The sequence below is a fragment of the Eimeria tenella genome, genomic scaffold, assembly GCF_000499545.2.
Source record: "Eimeria tenella Houghton genomic scaffold, Eth_scaff105, whole genome shotgun sequence".
Taxonomy (NCBI): Eukaryota; Apicomplexa; class Conoidasida; order Eucoccidiorida; family Eimeriidae; genus Eimeria; species Eimeria tenella.
The window spans coordinates 59,921-85,372 of NW_013541467.1; the positions used below are offsets into that span (position 1 = coordinate 59,921).

The following is a 25,452-nucleotide window of genomic DNA, read 5'->3' on the forward strand; positions in this document are numbered from 1 at the left end:
TGTAGCGTCCTCTCACTGGCGCTACCTTTCTAGGGGGCCTAATCAAGAAATGATTCCGGCTTAAATAAATAGTATACTGGAACGAAGGTGCACAGAGCCAAAAGAGCACTAGGGTGTAGCCCAGTCTTATCGGTCTTGACCATAGCAACGTCCTAACCTCGCAAAGTACTATTGGTGTCTGCCATTATCGGCACTCTTTGTTGTTTGAAACACTAAAAGGATCATGTTCGTTTTTTTTGAGCGTTCGAAGATTAGGGCTGTGGGGGACTTCACATGGCATGTTACGGCGCCCGCAAAGTGGTCTCTCACTTTACTGTAGCGCGACATAACCACTCAGATGTAACGTGACGCGCAGCGATTATGGGTACCATGTGGTTTCTAAACATGAGTATGAGCCTTTCACTCAGTGAACAGATCCTGTGCAAGGTAGTAAACGCTCGTGTTCAGGGTAGTTCTCCCAGAGAGCGCGGAGCATTGCGCGGCGGTCTCCGCAGTGAGCCTTTCAGGCCAGAGTTGCAGTGCTTGAAAGTCGGGAAGAAAGTTTGAGCAGGTTCATGTGGGCCGGAGCCAAGTGTCAATCGGCTCACAGTTCCAGTTACGTGAGTTGTATACCCTCTGCAGCTGCTACAAGTTGAAAGTGGATGCGCGCCTCCACACTTCCCAACAAAAGTGCAACTATGGCATACAATAGCTTGAAATGTATGCACCACACTTTAGGAACAATGCGAAACCACTGCGGTACTGAAGGAAACAAGCTTTATGCGAGGAATTCATCCAGTGCGCGTTTCGGCTATCTCTAACACTCCTCTTTTAAGGGCACCACACCCGAAGTGCGGAATGACAGTATCCCCTGGAAAAACCAGATAAAAAGCTAGTTGCAGCGCTCGCTAAAACCTCGCACGCATCATCCCTATCTCTACCGTGCAAACTGCGGCAGGTGCGGCCTGCAGATGACTCACATATAACGTAACAAAATTTCCACACACTAGTGGTCACCCATTACATCCACCTAGCCCAAACTACGATGATCCTGAAGTAGCTTACAAAAGATTCACAGCTATAGCGTGGAAGTGGAGTGCTACAGCGAAGCTTCAGCTTTCTCCAAAGCCCACGGGATGGTGCGTTTCATTGACCTGAAGTTCTACTCTATGACTCGTATGATTTGCAACTCTTTCGTCCGGCTTCTTCAAATATACCAATTCCTTGTAGTGGGCACTCCTCGTACCACACAATTGTCGTTCTCCAACCAAAGCATCTGAACTCTCCTTAACCCTCCTCTGGTCATTTAACACTACAACAACACTGCGTTTATCTGGCCCTCACACGGGTCGTCGTTGACGCAAAGCTGAGACACGTGTGAACCGCATACTGTCAACCTGAAGGTCACTCTAAACGCGCACTATTTACCAGAAGCTGGTGTAGCAAGCTATGTACATTGTTCTAGCTAACACTTCCTGCCCTGCATTAATCGCAACCCTCTCAAGTCCTGGATGGCTAAGCCTTGCTCTGGTCCCCTAACTTTTAAGCATTCCCTCACTCTGATTCCCTGATGGCAATATATGTGAATCACTAGAACAATACGTAAACAACTGCACAGCGAGCTCTGAACACAAGAAGTGCCTGCAAAACGTTCACCGACAGTGTCGCTCCAACGTTCCAGGTCTTCTCTGTACTGCTTGGGATCACCGAAGATGCAGCCGCTGTGGATTGCTGCAGACTGTTCAATGTTCTAAGGCGCTCTTCCGTCCCACTGCAAATAATGCAGCTGTGGCCGACCGCGGGCTTATCGACCTGTTTGTACCCAACACTTCGTCAAAGCGACATCCAGTTTACTGACGCTGGCTCCAGATGACCTACTAAACCTGCTTCCTCTCCAATGCTGCTACTTGAGCAGCACCAGCGACATCGACGCAGCTGCCTTTGGCCTTCTGGCCTGCGTCGTTTGAACGAATTTTTAGAACGAAAAATACAACCAGTCCCAACTGGCTAAGCGTGAAGATCGCAGAAGCGAACATCAGCTGAGAAGCAAAACAGGGACAAGACAGCGCCGGCAAGTTGGTAACGGAAGACAGAAGTTGTAATGAGAGCCACCATTAACTGGACACCAGTTGCATTTGCCTCCACGAATGCCTGCAATACTCTGAAGTTCTAGGCCTTCTGAGTTTGTTATTTGCTGTCGCCATCTCATATATCAAAGATAGCTGCGGCATTATTCTTGCATACTAGTCACAGAAGCAAGAAAGGATATCGTATAATTCCCCTTAAAACGTTGTGCAGATACGTAACCCCAAATATACTTGCACTACTATTGACCCGCTGTGCCTTAGCCGTACCTTCAAGAAAACCGGCTTCCCCTCGAACTCGAGTTGGTAACCGAAGAACAGCCAAAGCAAACAAGCCAGTTGAAAAATGGCCATGGCCACGAATGCCTGCGTTATTGTTTTCTGCACCGCCACCGTAACAAACGCACCAAGCCCATGTTAATCCCAAGCTACTCACTCCTGTGGTAAGTTGTTCCCGGTTGAAGTTGCCGCAAGCTGAGATAGCTAACTGCGTTGACGGCTTGCTTTAGCGTGTCGCTGAAGTTCCACGCTTCATGTAATGTGAAGGGACGCAGTGACCGTAGACGAAATGCATCGCTGCACACCTTTTTTAGGTCTGTTGCCGCAACAGCAAATGGCAACAAGCATAGCCACCAAAGAAAGTACTGCGCGCAGACAGGCCAAAACCCAGATATACGTATACGCCCAAAAGCCAGCCCGTGGACACTAGCCCTTCAGTCCCCAGCCGTTAGCCTAAGCTTTGTCCTCTGAGACCACTGGAAGGAACCTCAGAACCTCAACTCCAAACAATTTCGTGAAGGCTGTGCAACTTGCCTGAGTGGTGCACACTTTGTTGAGTGCCACGAATGTGACAGTCTGTTCAGCAACACACAGCATCTCTCACAAGAAAACCTGCTTCTGTGTTTGCCAAAGCATAGCGCTGCTCCTCCGCATGCAGCTTCCACAGGTTCGGCTAGAAAGGCAAAGCAGAGAAGGGCCTAGTAAAAAAGGGAAACAGGCAGGTACAGGCAAAAACATCAGGAGTGACCTCGAGAAAAAGAGACGCCTCCAGGTGAGACTTCGCGAAAAAGCAGCCCAGGAGAAGAGTGCACAAAAGCTGCGGCAGCAGCAGCGCCACTGACAAATTCTGAAGAAGACAGAAGGCTCAGGCACAGCACGTAAGGCAGAAACTTTCACCTCTTGAAGCAACACGAGCAGGGGAAAGCATACCAACGAAGTCCGCATGTGCCCATATACTCACGCTCCCACTGCAGACTGAAACAGTAGAGCATGAAAGCAACGGCTGAAGCATCCCTGCAAATGTTTGAGCTCTTTTACAGAACAAAAATATGCAATACGAGAACAAAAGACGCAGCGATTGGAGAGCTCGAGTAAACCTGGCTGAGTTATGAGCCTCTGCTGGTAATGGTGCTGCCATTATGGTGCATGGCGTGCGTATATTCGTTACCTTGAGGGGCGCCAACGAATCAAGATAGAGAAGATAGAAAAAAAGTGATAGGTTGTGACGATGGTCGCTGCGGGTGGCGTGGTACAAGTAGGACTCGAAGACAAAGGGAAAGCCGTACCTGCAGCAGTTTAGAGAAACTCATTGCAGTGTTAACATATACGTCCCCCCCGATCAAGCGCGGTAACCGCACACCCGCAATCCTATCGACTTTAAGGACCGACTCTATAAAAAACGTGTAGCCGCGAAGCCTTAGCAGCGAGGCAGGAATCCTTATGGGAAGCACGAACCCCACGGTTTGCCACACAGCGGCCCAAATGTCGTATACTTTGGGCCCCAAAAAAAACTACCAAGCCGACGAAGCAGCGGCTGGGGTGGAACATGGGGCCTTGCAAAATGAGCAGTTAAAGCATATGTTACTATGTCCTCTTCATCCTTCCGGGTTCATGTGCAGTTCAGTCGGTCCACGGGTTGGACACTGCAGCATCAACCCCGGGCCATGTATGCGAATATGCGCACACTGCATCTGGCTCGACGTTGTGGTCAGTGAGACTGCTGCTGCTTTTCGCCTTACAAGTGGTAAAACAGCGACCCTATCGCAAAGCAACTGAAAACTGAGAGGAGCCCAAAAGCCCACTGCCGACGCCCCATATTGCGCAACAAGAAGCAGCATGCGCGGAACGGCAACAGCAGAGCCGCAACAGGAGCAGAAACAAGCCCCCAAAAGAGCTGCCTCAAAAAGCCCTTGGGGCGGTGAGGAAGAAATGTAAGATACACTGGCTGAATCGCAACAGCAGCAACAGAATCACCAACAGAAGCAATCACCTAAGACAAACAAGAATTGCAGGAAATGAATCACTGCGTTCAATCACAACAGCAGTGCGCAGAAACACTCGCAGCAGGGCTACAAGAGCAAACAGCAGAAACACCAGCCGCAGCCTCACAATCTCCCCTTCCTGCATATACAGCAAAATGGGAACTCCGTAAATAACAGGGTAAAGCTTAACATGGACGGCCAGGCAATATCTGAACATCACACCCAAACCCATCAGCGCATCCCCCTCAGCTAATCCCCCTCTAAACAACTAGAAGATACGAGCGCCTAGCAACCGCCCTGCAGGGCAGCCCCTGCATCAACTTAACCGCACCAGTACAACAGTCCTTGCAGCAGCAGCACGGCTGCACCAACAGCGCAATAGCAGAAGCATCATTGCCGCGAAATCTCAGCATAAGCTTACAGCACTGCCGACAATAGAAGCCTCTGAGAGCGAACGGCATCGACCGTCAGCAGCACAAAAAGGCAGGGGATTGAGTCCGCGTTGCCACGGGCGCTCACGGTGGCCACAACCGGGTGGATCAGCCAGCAGCACCAAGGTAGCAAAAACGTGTGCACGGGATATTCCCCGCTGCTGCTGCTGCTCTTGCTTATGTTGCTGCTCATGTTCTCTGCCACGGATATTGCGTTGTGCCGCCGTCCACGGGTGGAACCCCCCTCCTCTTGCCTGCTGTGCCGACACTCCTCATGTATTCTCCATAGCCCTTTCTGCCGGATATACAGTGCATACAGTAGTGAATGCTACGCTGTAAGTCCTCACCCTCGAATATTCATCCCCTTCTAGTCAATGTCAAACCCCAGGCCTTCAACCGTCAATCCTACACATCGTCGCCTTTCCAGTGCGAATCTGCTTAAAATTTGGGCCCCTTTGCTCTAAGCTGCCAATCCCTCATCAAGGCTCTAAAGAGTATTGAAACCTAAACCCAATCCCAAATTTGGTGCAATGAGACCTTATCCCTCACCTCTATCAACAGAGCTATAGCCAAATCGATGCAGCAGAATAATAACTTTCCGAAAAATGGGCATCCCAACAGGTTGGGAAGACACAAGTACGCCCTGAAATGAAAAGAAAGACAGGCTTACATCCTGACACTGCTACTGCTGCTCCTGCCATTGCTGTTGCTGCCATCGCTGCTGCTGCTACTGCTGCTGCTGCTGTTACTGCTGCAACTGCCGCTGCTGCGGTCACTTAAGCTGTACATACACCAAAGGAGAATATCTGTAAGTGTGTCGCTCATAGGGGGAGCCGCCTTTCAATACGTGGGCCGCAGCATCTGTGTAGACCTTATAGTCGACGTCAGTAAACTTGACATCCACTGAACGAAGAGCAGCTGTCACAACCCTGAGCCTTAAGGCCTGAAAAACCAACACTAGATATTGCTCAGGTAAAGTGTGTTCAGGGCGGCTCACAGTGGGCATCTTGCCACTCTCCGTACAGTAGAAGCAGCACTCTCAGCAGCGCGGCAGCAGCGAACAACAGCAGCCGCAGCTGCTGAGGCTGCAACCCAAATAAAATGCCTCCCTGTATCATCCTGAGTAGAAATTCCAGCTCTAGATGCCACCGTCGGGGCCCAGAGATTTCCGTAGGGGAGTGCTTCCGTCTTTGTCAACTCGTTAAGGGGCCCCGCCGTGGCGGGCGCCCCCCAAAGACAAATAGCGTGGGGTTTCTAGGGCCTCAGTCTTCGCAGGGTATCCGCAAGAGTGTTTTCAGTCGCGAGAAGGCCTTAAATAGTCTTGTTTCCCGCAGTTTCTTGCAGTTGTCGTTGCTGTTAGACTGTGGAGGCGGGCGGAAACTTCGTGAGACATGAGCAGGGGGTATGGACGTTGCATTAGGCTGAAATCAATATTTCGTGTCCCTCGTATCTATGTTTATTAGAATGAGAAGTACAGCAAACACCTACAGCTGAGGGGGAGCCCAGTGAAAAAAAGCCAGACTTATTGGGGCTCGTGGTGGAGGACACCAGCGCGCTTACACTTAACGGACTCGAAATGTGTAGATATTATAGATAATAGTTCACAAATGAACTTCTTTCATGCTATCTCGTGCAATTACCATAATTTCATACTGTCAATGGCTTTGGATACGTAGGCACACGCCTTCCTAGTACACTGTGGCGATGCAGCACTCTACAGGTAGGTGTTATCGTAGCTGTTGCACAAACTTTATCGTCACTTTCATTATTCCGCTATTAGTCCCATTCAGCCCACTCTATCCGCATGTGTCATGTAAGCATCAACCTAAACGTGTGTTTCGTGAGCCTTACCGCTGGCCCCCAGATAATCATCATTGTAACACGGCACAGAAAGCACTCCGAGGAAATAATCGACTCTCCACAAAGCGTAACTTTTCACTAGGCACTGTTCTGTAGGAGTGCGATGGGGAAAGGGTGGCGAATTTTGGCGGAATTCGTTAAGTAATTCATGAGGTACCCAACCGAGAGTTCAAAGCACATTTTGTGGCAAAGATGAGCATGCGTTTTTTTTAGTTGCTTCGGAATCGTAGCCACTGTAGTCACTGCTGAGAGAGGCTCTTCCAAGCCCGCATATGCTCTCATTAAGTCTACGGCTACCAGCTTAAAGACAAACAGGCATTTCCTGTCAGACTCTGGGGCACATATTCAGCCTACATCTACCCAAGAAAAGGTTTTTCAGTGACCTGAATGCGCAGATTTACCTATGAGACGTTAGTCACATGGGAAGGATGCCTACCCAGCTTTTATGACCCCTAGCAGTATCCCTAATTACGACGCAACCATTGGCGCAAACACAAACTAGTTTCATCTGGTACTGGGGCTGCAGTATTTAAGTGGCTACCAATATGAGCGTAACTCCAGAACCCATGGTGTTTCTATCTTGTAACCCTGAGAAGCTCTCTAGAAACCTGAAGCTTTTGTTACGCTGAGCAATACGAAACTGGGCGTAGCCACCGGCTTAGGTTGCCTACCCAGCTCCCTGACGATTCCCACACCTCCTGCTGTCCTAGCTTGCACACCATCTGAAGAACTGTACAGTCCAGTAGCAATGATCCCAAAAGTGACATGCATGCGAGAAAGCGCATTGATGTCTCATGCTTCCTGAGCACAACAACTTAAATACCAGTTTAACTTCCGTGCTAAGGTTTTAGTTGCATGTCTCATGATGAAACAAACACAAGTATGTTCAACACCGGGAAAACATGTGAAAAGCTAGTTAACTCAAGAGGCGGGCCGTAATAGCTCTGCTGTAGCGAACAGCAGGAGGCGGAGTGGCGAGCTCAGCGATGGAGTGCCAACAAAAGGGAATCAGGAGCTAAGCCACTTTTCTCCGCAGTCATTTCAGCAAAGTGTCTCTACTAAAGATCTGGGTGCTCCTCAAGTGCACCTTGTGAACACATTCTGTGCTTAGATAAACACACACTGTAGCAGCAGCCGAGCCGCAATTCCTGCCGACGGAGAACGTTGCCAGCGTCCCGCGCGTAGTGCCCTTTTTGAGGCACGTGTCACTCCTCCATGAGCGAATATTTTTGAGACTTCTACTCATGTGGGTAGTTCTGCCAAAAGCAGCTGTTTGAAATTTCTTTAGGGCCCTATTTCAGTAGTGCAGCGTTGCTGCTGCTCTTCGAAGCCGGTTTAAAAGGCGGGTAAACGCGGCCACTCCTATTCTTATCACATATTTCATACCTATTGCTACTCACTAAGGATTCCTCTGGGTAATTGACGCCCTGGTGGCTCAAAGTCTCATCGTACTGAGAGATTAGTGCCAAAGAAGTATGGCAGACTTTGGCAGCCCAGCACATATGTACTTCAAACGTGCTTGGCGTGGCCGGAAGAGGCAAACTTTGTTGTATGAGCTTATACAAGACCTTTTCTGTATTCATTTGAGCTAAAATGGGTGCAAAAGTTCAAAAGTTGCCGTGCTGTCCATCTTTGACCCCAACATGTCAGATGCAGGTTGCGCCCTGTGGCTTCAAGAAATCCCAGCGATTAAATATATTGTAAAGCCTTTAAATAGCGCTTTTGGCATCTCTATCCCTTGTTTATTGAGTTTTTTGGCCGTTATAAGCGAAAGGGCGAGCAACATCGTGTCCTGGCATGGCACATGGCTGAAGGAAGCATGGTTGCGTTTCGCGTGAGGTAAAAAATGCCCATCATCAAGAAGTAAAAGCCAAAACTCCAAAGACTTGGGAAATTCCAAAATTTAGAACTGCTTAAGGGGCCTGCAACTGGGCTTAATGCAATAATCCCAGTAAGCGGCGCTCTTGAGAGACAGGTCCCGCGTCGGTGGCGCTGCCGAATGCTCACTGGACCAGTAAGTTTGCACTTGCTCCTCTTGGAGAAGAAAATGTAAATTTTCATATCAGAAGTATTAAATCAGCGTAGTCTTTACTACAAGAAAGAGATTGGAGCATTTTTGCCGTTTATGGCTCTGACCCCGCGGGTCATTTTCAAAGCGTTCGCTGTTGCCTTACCCTGATTGAGTGACGGTGGAGGCGTCAACGGAGAGGACGTGCGCAGAACTTCATTGATTTTTATTCTCATAGATTAAATTTTCACTTTTTCTTTTGTCTAAGTTACCAGGCGAAGAATCTGAACGGTGTTTGGCGTCGTGGTGCGCCAAGCCGCTGTCTGCAGCGAGCAGTTTCAATCGAGTCACTGCAGAGCCCCTACTGAGATAAAGCTCGTAGCTTATCCCACTGTAAAACTAGTGCCCAAACAAATTCCTTTCCTATTTTAAGCTCGGTCAATATGACTTCAAGCTTGCGTAGACAAGTTGAGCCCCTTCCAAGCAATGGAGAAAGGAGGGAGCCTGGCCATGCGCTGGAAGAAGCACCCGGAGAAGCCGCAGCGCTACGGGTTTCCAATAAATTCGGAAGTAATTCACGACTGGCACCTTCCCACGGAGCACACCTTTCCTGCACTTTGGATGAATCTCACAAACATGCCCAGACCATGAGTACTCACTCCTCAACGCCTACACAAACGTTCATGCGGCCGGTGTTCTGGGCCCGTAGGCCTGCGGCTGCACTGTCTTCTACTTTCGCAGTTACTCCGTGGGGTATGTCTAAACTGCACTTGCGTTTCGATTCAAGCACTGCGCGCAGCGAATCAACCCAAGCATGAGACCACAGTCCATCGTTTTCCTTAGCTGCAGCTGCAACATAATTTGAGCTGAAACAGCACTGAAGATGTGCAATCACTTGTCAGGAAACGAACCCCCCCATCCTTGCAGCTGAATGTGGCCTGAATACTGCTGCTATGCTTGTCTGCTCTCATCTTCAGGAAAAATGCTCTTGTGGGCTCTCGCGCTTGTTGGATGCATGGGCATGTCAGTAGAGGCAGACGGAGTCCTTGCAGCATCTAAAGGAGCCGAAAGTGCAGCAACGTTAACACCACTTCACTTGACCTTCCACGGTTCAAGGCTGTCAGGTAACAGATTCCGAAATTCAGCCATTTGCAGGCATTCAGATGAATATACAGAGTTTTAAGGCTATACCTGTTGCTTCCGCTTTTTTTGTTTTTCCTCTAGTTTTCGACAATGGCTATACTCAAAATAGCAAGTGGCACTACGTGCAGCAAATGGTAATAGCAACACGCGGATAGCTCTGCGACTAAAATGTCTTGACTGTCCCATCTTCTACGGCTTGTTTATATCATACAGCTATTCATCCGAGCTTGCTAGAGTCCACCGGAGAAGCTGCCGGTGAGCCTATTTTCTTGCTTAGTGCAGTTTGCAACTTGTAATTTATTGTTTCACCGACATCAGCACACGCGCACCACAGCCTGGTAGTAAGTCATTGAGCGCTGCGAGCCACAACATATAACAGCGGCGTACCGCTCTTGCTTAAACTGCGCTAAGCCCGTAATATAGCTCTGTTTAGCTATAATGGAGTTGCCTTTCCGGTTCTGACGTGCCAAAACGCCAAGCATCTCAATTTGGTTTTCTCTTTTTACCGTAGGAGAAAGCCAAAGCGAACCAGTAGCCGAAGGGAGCACAAAAAAGGAGAAGGGACTACACAAGTTAAAATGGCCCAATGCGAAGAAAATTCTTGTAAAACCTCCCTCCCGCAGTAATTCACGGGAGGCCATTGAATCATCAGAAGAGTCTGAGGTAGAAACTGACGCTGAACATTCTCCTACAGGTGAGAAATGTCTATTAAGCAAGCTCAATGTTCACACGGAACACTTTCGCAAAACCGTGACATGAAATAAAGAAAACTAATGCCCTTATTGCAGCTGGTGACAAAAAGCGGAAATTGCGTCTTGGGCTGAAAGTGGCAGCTCTAGGCAAGAAATTGAGACGGCGGCGACCGACGCCGCGTGACACTGGTAAGATGCTATTCCAACTGCGCGAATATAAGATCTTATTCTTCAGTTAGTTCTAACTTGTAGCTAGAGCATGGTTTTCGGTTGTATGGGGAACTTGTACGCTGCTGGTGATCAACTAGCACACTCTCTGCTCCCTGGTGTCTGTTCTGTCTTTCCAAAGAAACTGATAACGAGACTAGCGCGGATCCTGAAAAGAAATCTTCTCTGTTGAAGTCGTTCCGATCAAAAGCACCGAAGGGCCAAGCAACTGAAAATCAACACGGTGAACCAGGCACATGAAAAGAGCGTCTATTTTTGTGTTACAGAGACTCCTAGATATTACACAAACGATTCTCGAGACCATATAAGAATTATCGTATTGCTAGTCAGCTAAGATTTGGAAGCTGGACACAAGAGCAGTTTGCTTGCGGACATACTGTCTTTTGCAGCCCCAATGGGACCCATATTCGATTCATATGTCTTAAGTGGCGCGTCTGAGATTGGAGATGAAGTAGTGGGAAGCTTCTCTAGAAGTGCGCTGTCAGTTGCAGGTGGAGTGTAGCCTTGTTTGCTTGCTGAGAGTGCTCCGGCAACTTCTACAAATGCTAGCTCCCACCATCCTTCAGCTTCAACTTGCCTTTTCGTTCAGGTAAAAAAGAACAGAATGAAGTGTACGAATCAGTCGAGGCTGCAACCGCAGATGGAGACTCATGCTTACACGCCGTGGCTCAGGCAGTACTCCCACAGAGAACCGCATTTTTCCCTCATGAGTTGCAGTCTGTTCGTCAGGGGCTGGCCTTGTATAGCGCAGCTGTAAAAACTCTAGAGGAGTTAAAACAGTCAACTGGTGAGCTAAGAAACGGCTAAACCAGCCTTAAAAAGCATGCTGCAGAAGGCCTTTGGCGCTGCGCTTTTGTAGAAGCTTTAAGCGATCAAAACAAGTTTCCTCTAGCTTTGCTGTGTGCGTGTGACCACCAGGCTCCCAAGCAACCAATCTCTTGGACGGTGAATTGCAGAAGCCTCCTGGAGGAGTTTCCAAATATTTAGCATCCGCTAGTGAAAATACATAAAGGTCTGGTAGATGCTTTACTAGATTACTACACAATTTGTCCTTGCTGCCTGCCAGGCATCTCCTCTCCACCCAAGCCCGGTAGCACTGTCAAGCTTCTAGATGGCTATCTTCACCTTGGGGAGCCTGTATTTACTGTCGAAGCAGTAGAAGGCAGCAAAGCTTCCTTAGGAGGCATTGATAAAACGGTCAACGTAGAAAAAGTTGTTTTGGCTGCAGATTCTGGTATGTAAACAAATCGTACCCGAACAGTTCTCTCAAGCCCTTGGCTGCAAACAATTTCTTTTATTAAGTAGCCACTGCAGCTTTATTTAAGTGTGTCTCTGAGTGTATTCCTCTTGTTCTTAGTGGAGGTCGCGTTCGTGGACACAGCGCTTAATGGATCGTGGCAGTCTGTCGAGAAGGAGGACGCAGAAATGCTTTCTCGTCTACTAGATTTTGCCAAGCATAATGGATACGCAGAGGCCCTTGAGACCGGCAGAAAAACTGGAAACTTCAGTGGCCTCGCAAAAGCCTTGGCAGACAAATCCAGCGGTGAGCCTTCTCAGTTTCGGAAACGCAGAAGCGAAATTTTCTGCTATATCTTACTTACTTATGACCTGTATGCCATGCGTGAACCTCGCTCACTGTGTTTTCGGTGCCTTCAGTCTTTCAAACCGTCATTGGAATACGCAGTTTACTTGGAGCCCCGGAACCAACATTTCAGCAGGGAAAAAAACATCGCGCAGACAAGGATATTTCTAGAAAACACAGAATGTTTAGTGCCTACGAAGCAACAAGAAGCAAGTCATTTGCGCAAGAGTGTTTGCTCATTTTCAAACCGCAGAGATGCGAACCTCGTGTGTATTGGGTTTGTTGTAGCGACAAGTGAAATCACCTGTCTTTGTGCATTAACTCAGTGACCGAGACGTTGCAGGTTGTGCTGGCTCACCATGCACTACCTGGCTGTCTGTCTCTCAACCACGCCAACTTAATGATGCAGCCCAGTCTGCTCCTCGCGCGATTACTGGAAAGACATACGGCAGGATCACCACTTGTGGGGCCAGTAAACGAAGAAATAGCTGACAATCAGCTGACGAGAGCATACGTAGCTCCGAAGGCCACTCCAATGCGCGACGTACAAAAGCAGCCTGGTTTGGGGACACAGTGTCTAGCTGGAATATACTTCGAGCTAGGCCTTCAAGCAGCAGGTGTTGAAACGCTAAGCTGCCATTTGCGCTGGAAGCAAGAACACAATGCAAAGGGCCGTCAGGGTAAGGAGTGAAGTGACAACATGCGTCTGGAACAAAAGATCAACCGCAGAGGAATTGAGTCTTGCATTTGGTTGGTTCAATGCGATGTGCGTTCCTTTGTAGGTTACAACCCTGCTTCACACACCTTCTCCCAGGTGATGCGGTCTGCGTGCATAGTTGGACCTTCCAAGAAAAGCCAAGCAGGTCTGTCGAAGCTTGACGCAGTAGGGATCCCTGACCGAAGGTTTCCTGCACAGGTGCATCTTGGCTTTTTATTTTTGCTTCTTCGCTTCCCTTTCCTTGGCTCTCAGGCTTGCTACCTCCGGGATCGTTAAGCGACTGTGATTTTACATGTTTGACTAAGGCCTCTTTGCGAAAGAGCTGGGCGAACAAGGAAACAGAGCAAAATAGGCGAAAGTATCGGCTTAATTCTCACTTTCTAAAAATGGGCGACGGTACGTCACCACACAAAAAATCACATTCGATGCACATCTTTTCCCCTTTATTTGCCTTAGAGCTTGTAGCGCTTTTCTTCCGTCAAAATATGATTATTCTGTTGCTTCAGCACTTCGCATGACGACGCGGTACTCGTATGATGAAATCGTCGAGCTTGACCAAAAGGTCGCTGCGGCTTGGCTCACAGGACGGCACCTTCTCGCCGCTTCTGAGAAGCAGACTGCAAAGCTAGAGGCTGGAAGTGTATCTCGTGCTGAAAACCAAGCTCTACCATCTTCCACTGAAGAACACTACTCACGAAGCTCAACCACAAACTTGTCGCAGCCGACCACAGAGCTTGCTGAGACGCTTGCACCAAGCGAATCAGAGTCAGCAGCGCTATTGCAGGATGGCTGGAAACGGCTGAAAAATGACTCGAGCCAGCTTGAAACCCCTGAAACGTTGCGCAGCTTTGTCACTGGAGGTAGCATTAATGTTAATGCTATGAATTTGTTATCGACAGCCAATATCTGCAAGAACCTCTTGACGTCTGAACTATCAAATCCCACCTTGTTTGCACTAAGCGTTCTGGCAAACCTCCGGGGTTATATCAATGACTCTGAAGCTGGGTTATCGAGTTCGAAGAAACAGCGAAAGCTAGCGAAAGGGTCCGACGTATTTGCAGCCTTGTTCAGGTTTTTATCTTGTGGACTTGAGGGAGACTTGCTGCCTCCACTTTTTGCGCCATTCGCTTCTGCCGCCTTGCAAATTGGTGAGCCAGTGGTTGCGCTTTCAAAGTTCTTGTCACAAATTTTACGCACACTTCACCTCCCCCAGAAATAGCTCAATAGCCGAGCTATGCATTCCAGAAATGACTTATACTTCAGTCATCTAGGTAGTGGCTTAAGTTCTACAGAGCTTGAGCCTGTTCATGTTGCAGGAGCTTTCTTAAGGGTTGAACTCGAGGAAAGCACTGCTCTGCCATGGGAAAGAGTGGTACAGACTATGGGAGATGGCGTTTTCACGACGAAAGCTTACGTGAAGGCAGTGAATCATCTCAGAAAGAAGGCAGCTAGCTTCATTGAAAAGTTTACACCATGCACTGCGGAAGTTGATGATGCCACAGATCTTCTGATGCTTCCACAGTCTTCAAAGAGAAAAACAGGGCTCAGAAAAAGGTTGGAGAAACTGTCAAAGAAAGCAAGGGGGAAGAAACGGCGAGCCAATAGAGAAATGTGTGAAACTTCGGCCGAACTCCAGCAGCTTGCTCGCATGTTAGTGGTATGGTGGGTTTTGGGCCCTTCGCCGCAGATATCTAACGAAGAGGCCTCTCTACAACCATCAACTACTGCCGACACTTTCAGTGGTGCTCGGCTAGTTTTCGCCAGCCTTCTCTTTAACAATGGTACGGTTGCTTAGCTCCAAGTTCTGTAGCCTACAGCGTAGTTACAAATGTTTTTAGGCACACTGCATATCAGCAGCTGTTATCAATCTGCCCAGCTGCTATGTGCTGCGTCTTCTTCAATTTGTAGGTCATGACCAGGCTAAGATCGGCATGGAACTCATAAAAGCACAATGCAAAATGAATAAGTTTGATGTACCAGTGGGTTGGGCTATAGGCGCAAAGAAGGGTGCCGCGGCTCCTCAGCAGGTGACATTTAAGGATATTTCGAGCGACATTAATGCCAGTCTAATGTACCTTGAGTCACAAGCAGGTCTGCGAGACATCCCAGACTGGGTATTACCCCTGAAAGCATCGCAACAATTTGCTGATGCTTGTAGCCGGCAAAAAGTTGTCTCGCTTGCCGACTTGGCTTCAACAGATGCAGCTAGCATGATTCTTATGGGATACCAGTGCATCAAACTCCAGGGTGGGTCGCACGAAGAACATACTTCAATTGGGGTCTCAGTTGGAACCCTGAATCATTTTCAGTCAATGGTGTTTTTAGGCAAACGACCGGCTGAAATTTGGATGTGTCTCCTTGTCAAACTGGGGTGCGAGTGCAGATGAAGGCGTTAAACTTATTTCAAGCGTATTTGGGAAGGCGTCTACGAAGGTAGACAAGGGCTATCGACATGTACTCTTCCAATTTCTCGAGGGCATAAACGCATGGAGAGTCTCGAACGGCACTTCTGGCCTTTCACAGGCATTTGGAAAGTTTGCGAGCTCATCGCAAGAGGCTGAGCAGCAGGCAGCACTGGCCGAGTGGAATGGGGACTTTCCATCAGTTGCCTGTAATTGGAAACGAAGCAAGAGAGCTCAAAAAGCCATGGTCAAGAAAGCGACAAGTATATAACTAGTTCCACACTTACACGCTAACAACAAAGCAACTAGATGAGACTTTTGCCTCGTTTTCGAATATTACTTCACGAGCTAGATATTTTGCTCTGACTGCGTCTGGCCTTGTAGAATACCGGAAGCCTCCTACACTGCCAGGCAAATTCGCCGCCAGACCCATGGAATTCCATTGCCCAGGCAAGGCTACTATCGAGACACGAAATATCGGAAGTCGAGTGATATGATTGCGCTTAGATAAACTATAGTTAATATTGTTTACGAGTATCTAGTGTCAATGGCAACCATGTAGGGTGTTGCCTGCGAATGTTTTGTTCCAGCCCATGCTCCACTACAACTCCAAGACCTTGCAAAGGCATCTCAGCCAGAGGAGACACAGTTTTGTACTGGCGACTCGGCCCAATGTGCTGCTCTGGACTTTAGCACTGAACTGCAAACTCAACTCTGATATTGTGATGAAGGAGAAGTGCCTTATTTGAGAAAAAACGGCCCCGCATATGAAAATTTTCGAAGTGTGGTAAGGCTGTGCTTCGCACAAACAACCTGTATTGCATTACTCGTTTTGTAGCGCCGCCATTTGTCAGGGTTATTTGAAATGTTGTGGCTGTCCGTCTGTGACACACAGGCAGTGCTTCTTTTCGATTTGTTTTGCACTTTTTACTGGAAATAAACTTTTACTCGCGAGTGACAGCAACCTCTGTACAAGTATTTTGGTTAACTCTGTTGATAGCACATGCTTGTCGATCTGCACAACTGGTTTCAGGATGACCCGGCACTTGTTATGCATAGATATCAAGCCCCATGACGTAATCCTTACTACAGCGCGAGCTAGTTGTCAATCGCTAGGCTGCGATATTCAGCTGCACTGACTGGAAAGTAATACCAAGCAGGATATCTTTCCTTGAGATAGCGTGGCGCAACCTTTGCTGGTTTTTCCTACGATGCGTAACACTGAAACGTAGCAGTCTTTTATTAACTGTTGCAAAAAAAAATATAGCCCAGATTCCAAAGGGTGCAGAAAACTCTCATTTGCCATATGACGAGGTAAACTGTACACAAGATCCTCTTGGGACAGCTTGGAACCGAGGGAAAATGCGCGCGGTGGAGCGTGTACCTCCGTAAGGAGAGGTCATAAGAGCACTAGAACTGTCCTAGCCCAAGGTGTCTATAGAAAGAACATTCAGGAGATGCCCTGAAACTGGCTAAGTAATGCAGCAAAAGACGAAATAAGGTGCCCGATGAGGTTGCAGTGGGGACCAAATTGCGTGGCTGCGTACCCGGTGCTGCTACCCAGTTACATCTCTATCAGCAACTGGCCGCCAATTGCGAAACTAAAAGGAGGAACACTGCAGCCAAAGCATTTAGAGCGGCTGTTTTAGGTGGATGAATATCTCCCTTTAACACGAGGATGCAAGAAATATGAGAGGCATCCTACGCCTTGTGGAGATCCCTTTGACCGACTTAGAGATAGACCAGAGGCGCGGGGGGTGGGAGCTCGTTGAGCGCATAAGGGGGCCCTGCTCTACTGCTCTACTTGGCAGGACATATCTCGAGGCAGCAACCACAAAGAAGAGGATCTTGATGAAACTGAAGCAGTGAACCCGTAGTGTACTTAGTATACTATAATAAATTAGAACGGTCGAAATGCTGTCACCGGGTGGAACAGGGGCTATGAAGAGCATAACGAACAAACCGCAGCAGCTCTTAGGCTCGGTGTCGCCCTCGCAAGCGATGTGATGTTACGTGTCTACTGTGCAAAAACTCCTACGGAACCAGGTATGACAATTGTGAAAAAAGTAATGGTGGAGGTTTCACTATCGACTTCAGCTGCAGCTCTTGATTTTTCCTGAACCCCCTCCGCGAGCCGTGCTGCCATGCGGGATCCGGACACACTGGCAGCCCCGTCCAGGCTAGCCATTACGGAGCGGTGGTACAAGCACCTACGCGATATTGACGCTGCGCAAAGAGCCAAAAGGGGCAAATTCCAAGGGGCAACGCTACAGGGCAGATTCATTAGTATGCTGTGATGCAAGTGGAGGGGCTATCGAGCAAAAGAATACAACAACGGAAAAAAACAGACTAGCGGGTGGGGACGAGAGTGGGTCAGACTTGGTGAAATGCGATACTATCCAGGGGTCTTCTCTACGCGAGGCAGATTGTATGCTGGGTCGCGTGGTAGTAAAACGATCCCATCGGTCTCCTGTGCAGAGCGCGCAAGTAAACCCTTAAACTATCCAGCCCACGCGTCATCAGAGGCAAAAACACTAGGCACAAGATCCATGGCAAGGGCCGGATGTGGGCAGATGCAGAAGGGCCTACCTACCGCCTACAGCGAAATGGCAGCAATCACAGCAGCAGGTAGAATGCTGTCGGCTAGGTGCAGCTGATATCTAACTTTGTCCTTTCACAACCAGCCTTCCTGAGACTGCGCACGATCAGCCATAAATCGTCCATCCAAAAAAGACATACAAGAAAAAGACCGAACCAAAAGATTTTAGGTTAGTGCCATAGGCCCTTGAGCTGCTTCATGGGTAGGCTGCTCGCTCCACTGCAGCAGGGCAGCTGACCAGGAAATCATTGTGATATCCTATTCAATATGGCATGAAAAGACCCCGAGAGCGGTCATGAATCTCCTTCCTCATCACTTTCCCTGCCAAAAGTAACCAAACTCCTACGAGACTCCCACAGAAGAAAACACGGTGTCTGCTGCGCATCACATCTGCAGCCTCCCTAATCCATAGGCATCTTACAAACAAGAGACTTTGTTTTTGTTCTGACTCTGCTTACAGGCTGCTGCTGACATGGAAGGATGTTGACCTTCCTGGCCACTAGGCTCTTCATTACTTCTACTGCAGCCTCTGCCTCATTCGGAGTACTTGTGAACCCGGTTGTTGGATGTTTCGAAGCAAACTAGGCACAATGAAAAAACCGCTTTAACTTTGTAAATTGTACTCTACTGAACGATGTGCACGATCTACCTGTTACGGCTCTTTGGAGCGGTGCCCTGGCCCGGTCGTCGATTGGGCTGGAGCAAGTCTGGGTCAGTGAAACACAAACAGCGCACTACATGCGTTCTATAGCATCATGATAAAGGTATTATTTTCAGTTCCCGTTATTTAGTGTTATGGAACACTGGGCTCCTGATACTTAAAGAGCAGGCTAACTAATGGGTGTCGATTGAGTTGTTCCAGCATGCTGCGCCTCCATGCAACTAAACAGGCAGCCTCAATGAAAAATTTGTCGTTCGTAACAGCTCTAATCTATTTATGAGTCTCATGCATTTTAAGTTACTTCAGTTCAAATGCTTTCGAAGCATCTTAGTGTTTCCAAGAACCGCCCAACTTTCGGGCCATCAACTAGCGAACGGCTCCAATTCCACCTTTCACCTTTTCCCTTTTCTTGAAGAGCAGACACTTCATCTTCACCGATTCTTTACTTCCCCGCGTTTCAGGTTTAGGGGGCGCTTTTTCCATGTACGAAATGCGTGAATCCTACCACTGCTACCTGGCGCAGAAGGAAACGGATTACGCGACCTACAACGACAGCACTGGCACTCCTCAACTGCTGCAAACACAAGTTATTTTACGACTCAAAGCTGAGTTCGGGTCTTGGAAGGCAATGGGGAGCTGCTAACATGACTTGCCCGTCAGAACTTCGCAGTGCCCATCTCTGGAAAACCATTCATCTTGCGGTTTGGCTTCCACCAAACAAATGAAGATAGTGTACATCGCCTAAGCATCCACAGACTAGCTCGCTCGCGTTCTGTGCCCAGTGCTGCCTTGAGCTTTCTTACAGCTACCCCACGGTTGCGCTGCTCTGTCTCGTGCGGGCGCAAACACTCGGTGACATCGCAAGTCCTGTATTGCTGTTGCCCAATTGGCGCAAAGACTCGGATATTTGGCAGAAGGAGATGACGCTTTTGCAGTGTGGCGATATCTGCCCCGTCCCTCGGCGTCACCTCCTGAAGAGGCTACCTTATTCCTCCAGCATGCATCCCGTTACGTACGCTGATACGGGCTCAGCACCCGTAACTAGCCACTACATTTCATACCCTTTGCATACTGCATTCAATGTTGTTCCTCAGAAGGTCTCTACCTCTTCTGGAGCCGTGTACCCTACTAATTATGTAGACGAAGTGTCCGGACTGTGTGCAAGCAGCCCACTGAGCAGCTTCACAACTGCCTATCAACATGTGCAGCCGCCACTTCCAGCAGATGGACAAGCTAACGTTTTTGTTGCACCTCCAGGAGAACTGTCCTACGTTCGACCCCCCCATTCAAGAAGTAGTAATAACCGCAAACCAGTTGAGCCACAGCCTTCCCAGTATGTCAGGGTGCCAGAACCAGGGACTCAGTCCCGCGGCAAATTGAATGGCGAACCCTACAGACCTAGGGCAACCACGTCCCCAGCGGCTATTGCACCGAACACTACCACCACCTCTTATCAGAACGACTGGGAGCAGGAAGCAAAGCGCCTCCAGCACATTCTGAACGCCCGAGAGAACGAGCTAGATATGAAAGAAGCAGAGCTGCAGGACGCACTATCCAAACTTCAGGAACATCTCAAGCAAGGGAATGCTGCCCAAGAAGCGACTACACATGGGTAAGTCGTGGGTCGTCGTCCCACATGCTAGTCGGCGACTCCCTCAGCAAGCGTTCATAGCAATTGATGTGGTTGCCAGTGCAACCCAAGAGCCTTCACTGCTGTGCTTTATTTACTCTTGCCATGTGTACTTGCAGAATAAGTGGAGCAGCTCTTAAGGAACAAGAAGCTGAACTCAAAACGATGCGTAGGCGAATTGAAGTGCTTCGGCATGAGCGACAGGAACTGATGGAGTTGCTTCTGCAGAAAGAGCGGCAGGCTACTGCACTGAATAGTATAGACCCGGCTGCTAAGGAGGCATCGGCCGTTCAACTAGGAATTCAAGCAATCTCTATGGTACAGGGTGCCGCAGAACTGCGAGGTAAACTGGAACTGGCGGAGGCGGAGATCAAAACACTTCGTGCAGAACGTGCAGCGACGGATGAATTGCAGCAGCACACTTTCGAAAAGCTTACAGAAAAGCGCAAAGAGGCAGCAGAGCTTCTAGAGCTGCTTTCACAGCGCGATATGAAGGTAGCTCGCATCGAGACTTATTTACAACAAAAGTCAAGAGAGCTGGATTCTCTATCGACCCATGCAAAAGAACGCCTGAAGAAGGAGCAACAAAAACGGGAACAGGCCGAGCAAGAGTATCGAGTGGCAGTCGAGCAGTGCAATGCATTCAAGACAACTTTAGCCAGTCGAGACGAAAGAATTTTGCAACTGCAGGCTGAGGTCGTGCGTCGTGACACGTTGCTTAAACAGCTGGAAGAGCGAGTGCACGTGCTGAGCGATGATCTCACGGGAGCCCACTCACAGTTGCAACAGATGCTCAAGGCTATGGCTGCAAAAGACGCATACATGCAAGAGCTCGAGGCACAGCTACGAAAGAATGACACAGAACGCCAACTCGCCTATCTGACGGAAGTGTCGAAGAGCCGCAAACTTGCCCTGGATACCCGCATCCAGCAAGAGTTATGTAGGGCTGCTATTAATGACAAACGTGAGAAGTTGGCAGAAGCAAAGCAAGACTTGTTTAGGAGTCGCACGGCAATGGAAAGAATCCGCAAGGCTATTGGTTGTGCGGAAACAACTGAGAACTGTTATGTACGATCAGAAGCGTTGCAGTCACACGAGCAACATAGCCACCCAGTGGAGCCAAGTCAAATATCCCCTCTCGCATCTACTGGTATCCCAGCTGTTCCAGTTGATGAGAGTCTCCGTCACATGCAAGCTGACTTTTTAGTGCTGAATCCTTCTCCAGAGGCTCGTCAAAAACCCGCGACTGCCACAAATCAACTAAGTGCATCAGTGAAACACCCAATAAGTTCCAACAAATTCCAAGTCACCTCAACGGCTGCACAGCCAACCTCGAAGCCTCCATCATCTGCTTCAAGGACATCGACACCGGGCTATGGACTTCAGCCAGAGCAATTTTTCCCTCCGTATACCCCAGTTCGAGATGACCCGCTTGACGAAGCAGTTGCGCATTTGTGTGAGCTACCAGAATATCGCTCGCTTGCTGCGCACATTTGCAGGTTGGGTCCCGGCTCGTACCTCTGCTGTATGAACGAGGTTGCCATGGAGCTGCAGAAAAACAGCACTGTTTGGGTTAAACTTCCTGGAGGGCAGAGGATAACCTTAGCCTCTTACTTCGACGTCCTACGATCTACCTTGGAAGCTTGCCCAGGGACAGCTGCATCAGGAATTCCGTTGTCCGGCACCACAAAGACTGGTGTCCAGTCAAATACAAAGGAGGGCAACTAGTTTAATGACTCTGTACAGTTCTGTGTTGCCTCTCATCCCTCCCACTGATATTTGTACCCTGGAGCTCACCCAGGAACATAGTCAAGTCAAAATTCCCTTTTTGCAGGAGAGCTCGAATCTGTAGTTCCCTCGAACATTTGGGGAAGCGCCTTCTGTACACCACAGCCGGGTTAGGCAGACGTGCGAAATGCGACGTGACGCCATTGGTCATTGCTAGTCGTCTTCGCAGTTTATAGTCATCATTTTAGATGCCGGCTGCGTCACTCAAAACTGGTACTCAGTTTTGAGTGACGCAGCCGGTATGGTAACGCCAGTGAACTGTAGCTGGAACGAGCTAGAAAAAATCCTGGGATCCTATAGTCAATTACATGGAAAGATGATGCGCTTCGACACCAGAAGCTTCAAGTCACTCAACACCAGGACACCTCAGTCCGGCAGGGGCATTTATACTCAATAGTAAGTTAAGAAAGTCAACCAAGTTTAAAAACTCCCCATTTGTCCAGTAAATCCACTTGTTCTGTGGAGCGAGAAACCCCCGTGCTGCTTCAGACAACTGGTTTTCGACATCTTGTGTTATGTCCGCCACCTCTACCTCGAAAATCCCTAAAATTTTTTCCCTCACCACCAGCCTCGACAAATATATCGGTAGCAGTACTGGCATAGAGATATATGGAAACGTGCTTCTGCACTGCACACTCATTCTAAAAGTGAATTCGATATCTTCTCCGCAACAGCCGTCAGTGCCGTCCCAGACAACGGGGCATGTCCCAGGCTTTTCTCCGTAAATACATTCGCCAATACGCAATGACAACGCAAGAGTCTTGAGCATTCCTGATACTGTGAGTACGATCCTGTGCACAGCGCATTACAACAAAAGGAAACCCCGCTCAGTTCGTACCTGCATGCTAGGGGCCCAATCAGTAGAGTCTCACTAGTCATTGTGTACAATTATTTGAAAAGACAGAACTCCAATTTTCATATTAACCACGTGTGGCACATCTTCAACGTGAAAAAGTGACAGTGGTGTGGCCGCGGAAGTAATGAAGCGAACTGTACTATTATCTTCAGAACTCGTTCCTTCTATTCTGTGGAACCAATAAAGCCCTATTGACAGATCCATCGAGTACGTCTTCGAACCTATCCAACTACTGCCCAATTTTCACTAAAATCGACTCAAATGCTGTGTTGTCAAGAGGCATTCCGCAAACTTAGAGAAGTTACTTTATCTATGCCTAAACTTGAAGTGTATTGGTTCAAATGTTTCCCAACTTCACGCACACCCTAAATCAACACTGACATAAGCTTGCTGCCAACTCAAATACCAGGCTCACCGATGTTTGGATATTCTGTTCGCATGTTCATTGCTTACCTATTTTGGGGGGCTGTATCAAAGCGCACAACATGGAGCTGCGCCGTGTTGAGGCCTGTAGCCCATCGGGCGGTAGCCTCATACGTTGTCGTCCTAGTGTACGCTAGAGGCTTGGATCCACTGCAAGGAGGTGGAGCAACATGGCTACCGGAGGCGCAATCACCAAAGGATCTAGGCAAAAGTTTCTCCAACAAAGGGTTCATAAAGTCAGAGAACCCTTGTAAATGATTATTCTGAAGGCAAATCCATACATCAGCATTTCCACATCTGGCCTCTTTTGCCTGCGGGGGCGTGATGAAGCTTTTGGTTCTGCAAAGTAAACCACGCACTGGAGGCGAGTGGCAAATTTAAAGGTCAGCTGCCGGGGAATGTTGACTCACAACGTTGCTGAGGTCCACATCAACTGTTTCCACTGGCTTAAGCCATATTGGCAGCACAAGAGTCAACGAAATGATCACTCGAGCGCATCCGTGAAGTATCAACCAGAAAGAAACGGTCTTCCGATAAATGCTTTCGTGCGGACGTGTCGTGCTAATGCAAGCAGACGCGGGCATAGTGTCAGCTGGCGTAACCCGCGTTGGAAGACAATCAGTGAGAAATTCATCGGGAAAAAATTCGTCGCTATCGTCACTAACAACATCCCTACTGCGTTTTAGCGATCTTTGTCGTACTGCACAGGATAATGGGGACGGTATGCCTGAGAAGCACGACGATTGCACCTTCCGCAGTGGTACACGCATGTCTTGAGAGAAACCCTCAAAGGGTGTCGACAGCCGATGAACTTGTGATGCACTGAATCCCAACGCAAGTATTCCCCAGAAGCCACTGAAGTTCCACAGGAGTCTCTCCAGCATGCTGTTCGGCCGACCAAGAGAAACACCTGGAATACGTGCTCCAAAGAAGTCGATACTGTTGAAAATGAAGAAGGCTGTCAGGAGACCCATACTTAGGACGTCAGGCATAGCTACGTCTCCAGCGAGAGCTGAAATGCTGGAAAGCGTTCTCGTCACGTAAATGGCCCTGCCACTGGCAACTGGAATGCGACAGGGAGCCTGTGGTGAGGCAGCTGAAAGCACGTTCGAGGCGCCAAACGATGCACAACTCTGTTCAGAACGCTGTAGGAAGCAGGCACCTACCAGGGAACCCAGAGAGGCGGCGAATGAAACGAATGTCACTATAAGAGGAAAAACAACAATGGTGCCGCATCCACTTGCCACGTAGCCCAAAGAATACATCCTCCAAAATACATTACCGAGAGACATAGTCAAGGTATCTATTGCAAAATCTCTTTGCTGTCCGGGGACCACAGAAACCTGCATAATCGGTCGTATCCAGCAAACTAGCATAGAGAAAAAAAATATGCAACAGCTAAGTACTAAGAACAAAATCCGTACTCGGCATTCCAAGAGAGAGCATCTTAAATAGTTGGTGCGCCCCATGTCAACATTGGAAACTTCCTCCCCTGCAGTTTGGGATAGCACTCCTGACTGCCCGCTGAGAATTTGCGCATTTTGAAGGCACGCTTCATTCAAAGTACCGCTCAGGGAGAAAAGGGCGTCAGAACCTGGGTCGACCCGCGGCGGCGCCCTGCCCAAAAGTAGCCCCACAAGACTCGGCCCTTCTATTCTAGAATTCGTTTTCCCACCAAATTCAGGATGGAACTTCATTGGACTTGGGCGACCTGAAAAATCTCCTGGTAGGCCAACTGGGTGAGGTGATAAATAGCCCGACAGCAGAGAATGAGAGTCATTCGCTGCACGTTGCTGCACGTCTCCGTGGCATGCCGCTATGCCACTCCTCTTCAGGTATTTCTGTTCGTTGTAAAAAAAGCCTGTTGACGGCCTGCTCGACATGAATGTTGTCGAACATTCTGAAGTGTCAAGCGGTGTGGTATAGTCATTAGGGGCCAGGCCGTCGATAGTGGTGGTATTCACGGGCGATCTCCTTGCAAGCAGAGGACTTGAGAGAGCGACACAGCAACGACCTAAGTCACATTTTTTCTGGTGTCGCTCTAGCGTCTCTGAATAGCAGTGGCAAAGCCAGTGGGTAGTTACGATGAAGACAACGCAGTGCGCCT

At 48.8% G+C, this 25,452-nt stretch overlaps 3 protein-coding genes across 3 annotated transcripts; 2 read left to right on the plus strand and 1 right to left on the minus strand.

Moving 5' to 3' along the window:
• Window positions 1-1,856: 1,856 nt before the first annotated feature.
• Window positions 1,857-5,761, minus strand: ETH_00006405 (GPI mannosyltransferase 1, putative; the record flags this gene model as incomplete). The annotated part of the gene is made up of 10 exons (XM_013372726.1): window positions 1,857-2,018; window positions 2,334-2,444; window positions 2,648-2,707; window positions 2,820-2,918; window positions 3,511-3,628; window positions 4,082-4,287; window positions 4,452-4,533; window positions 4,746-5,050; window positions 5,305-5,398; window positions 5,547-5,761. The coding sequence occupies 10 exons, from the start codon at window positions 5,759-5,761 to the stop codon at window positions 1,857-1,859; spliced, it is 1,452 nt and encodes a 483-aa protein (XP_013228180.1).
• Window positions 5,762-9,605: 3,844 nt separating this feature from the next.
• On the plus strand, window positions 9,606-15,659 carry ETH_00006410 (uncharacterized protein; the record flags this gene model as incomplete). The annotated part of the gene is made up of 13 exons (XM_013372727.1): window positions 9,606-9,747; window positions 10,278-10,460; window positions 10,555-10,647; window positions 11,276-11,473; window positions 11,753-11,920; window positions 12,044-12,229; window positions 12,595-12,948; window positions 13,051-13,131; window positions 13,239-13,382; window positions 13,493-14,134; window positions 14,303-14,767; window positions 14,895-15,233; window positions 15,370-15,659. The coding sequence occupies 13 exons, from the start codon at window positions 9,606-9,608 to the stop codon at window positions 15,657-15,659; spliced, it is 3,285 nt and encodes a 1,094-aa protein (XP_013228181.1).
• A 3,909-nt stretch (window positions 15,660-19,568) lies between these two features.
• On the plus strand, window positions 19,569-22,006 carry ETH_00006415 (high molecular mass nuclear antigen, putative; the record flags this gene model as incomplete). Its single annotated transcript, XM_013372728.1, has 2 exons — window positions 19,569-20,260; window positions 20,398-22,006. 2 exons carry the CDS (start codon window positions 19,569-19,571, stop codon window positions 22,004-22,006), a joined length of 2,301 nt encoding a protein of 766 aa, XP_013228182.1.
• Window positions 22,007-25,452: the final 3,446 nt, after the last annotated feature.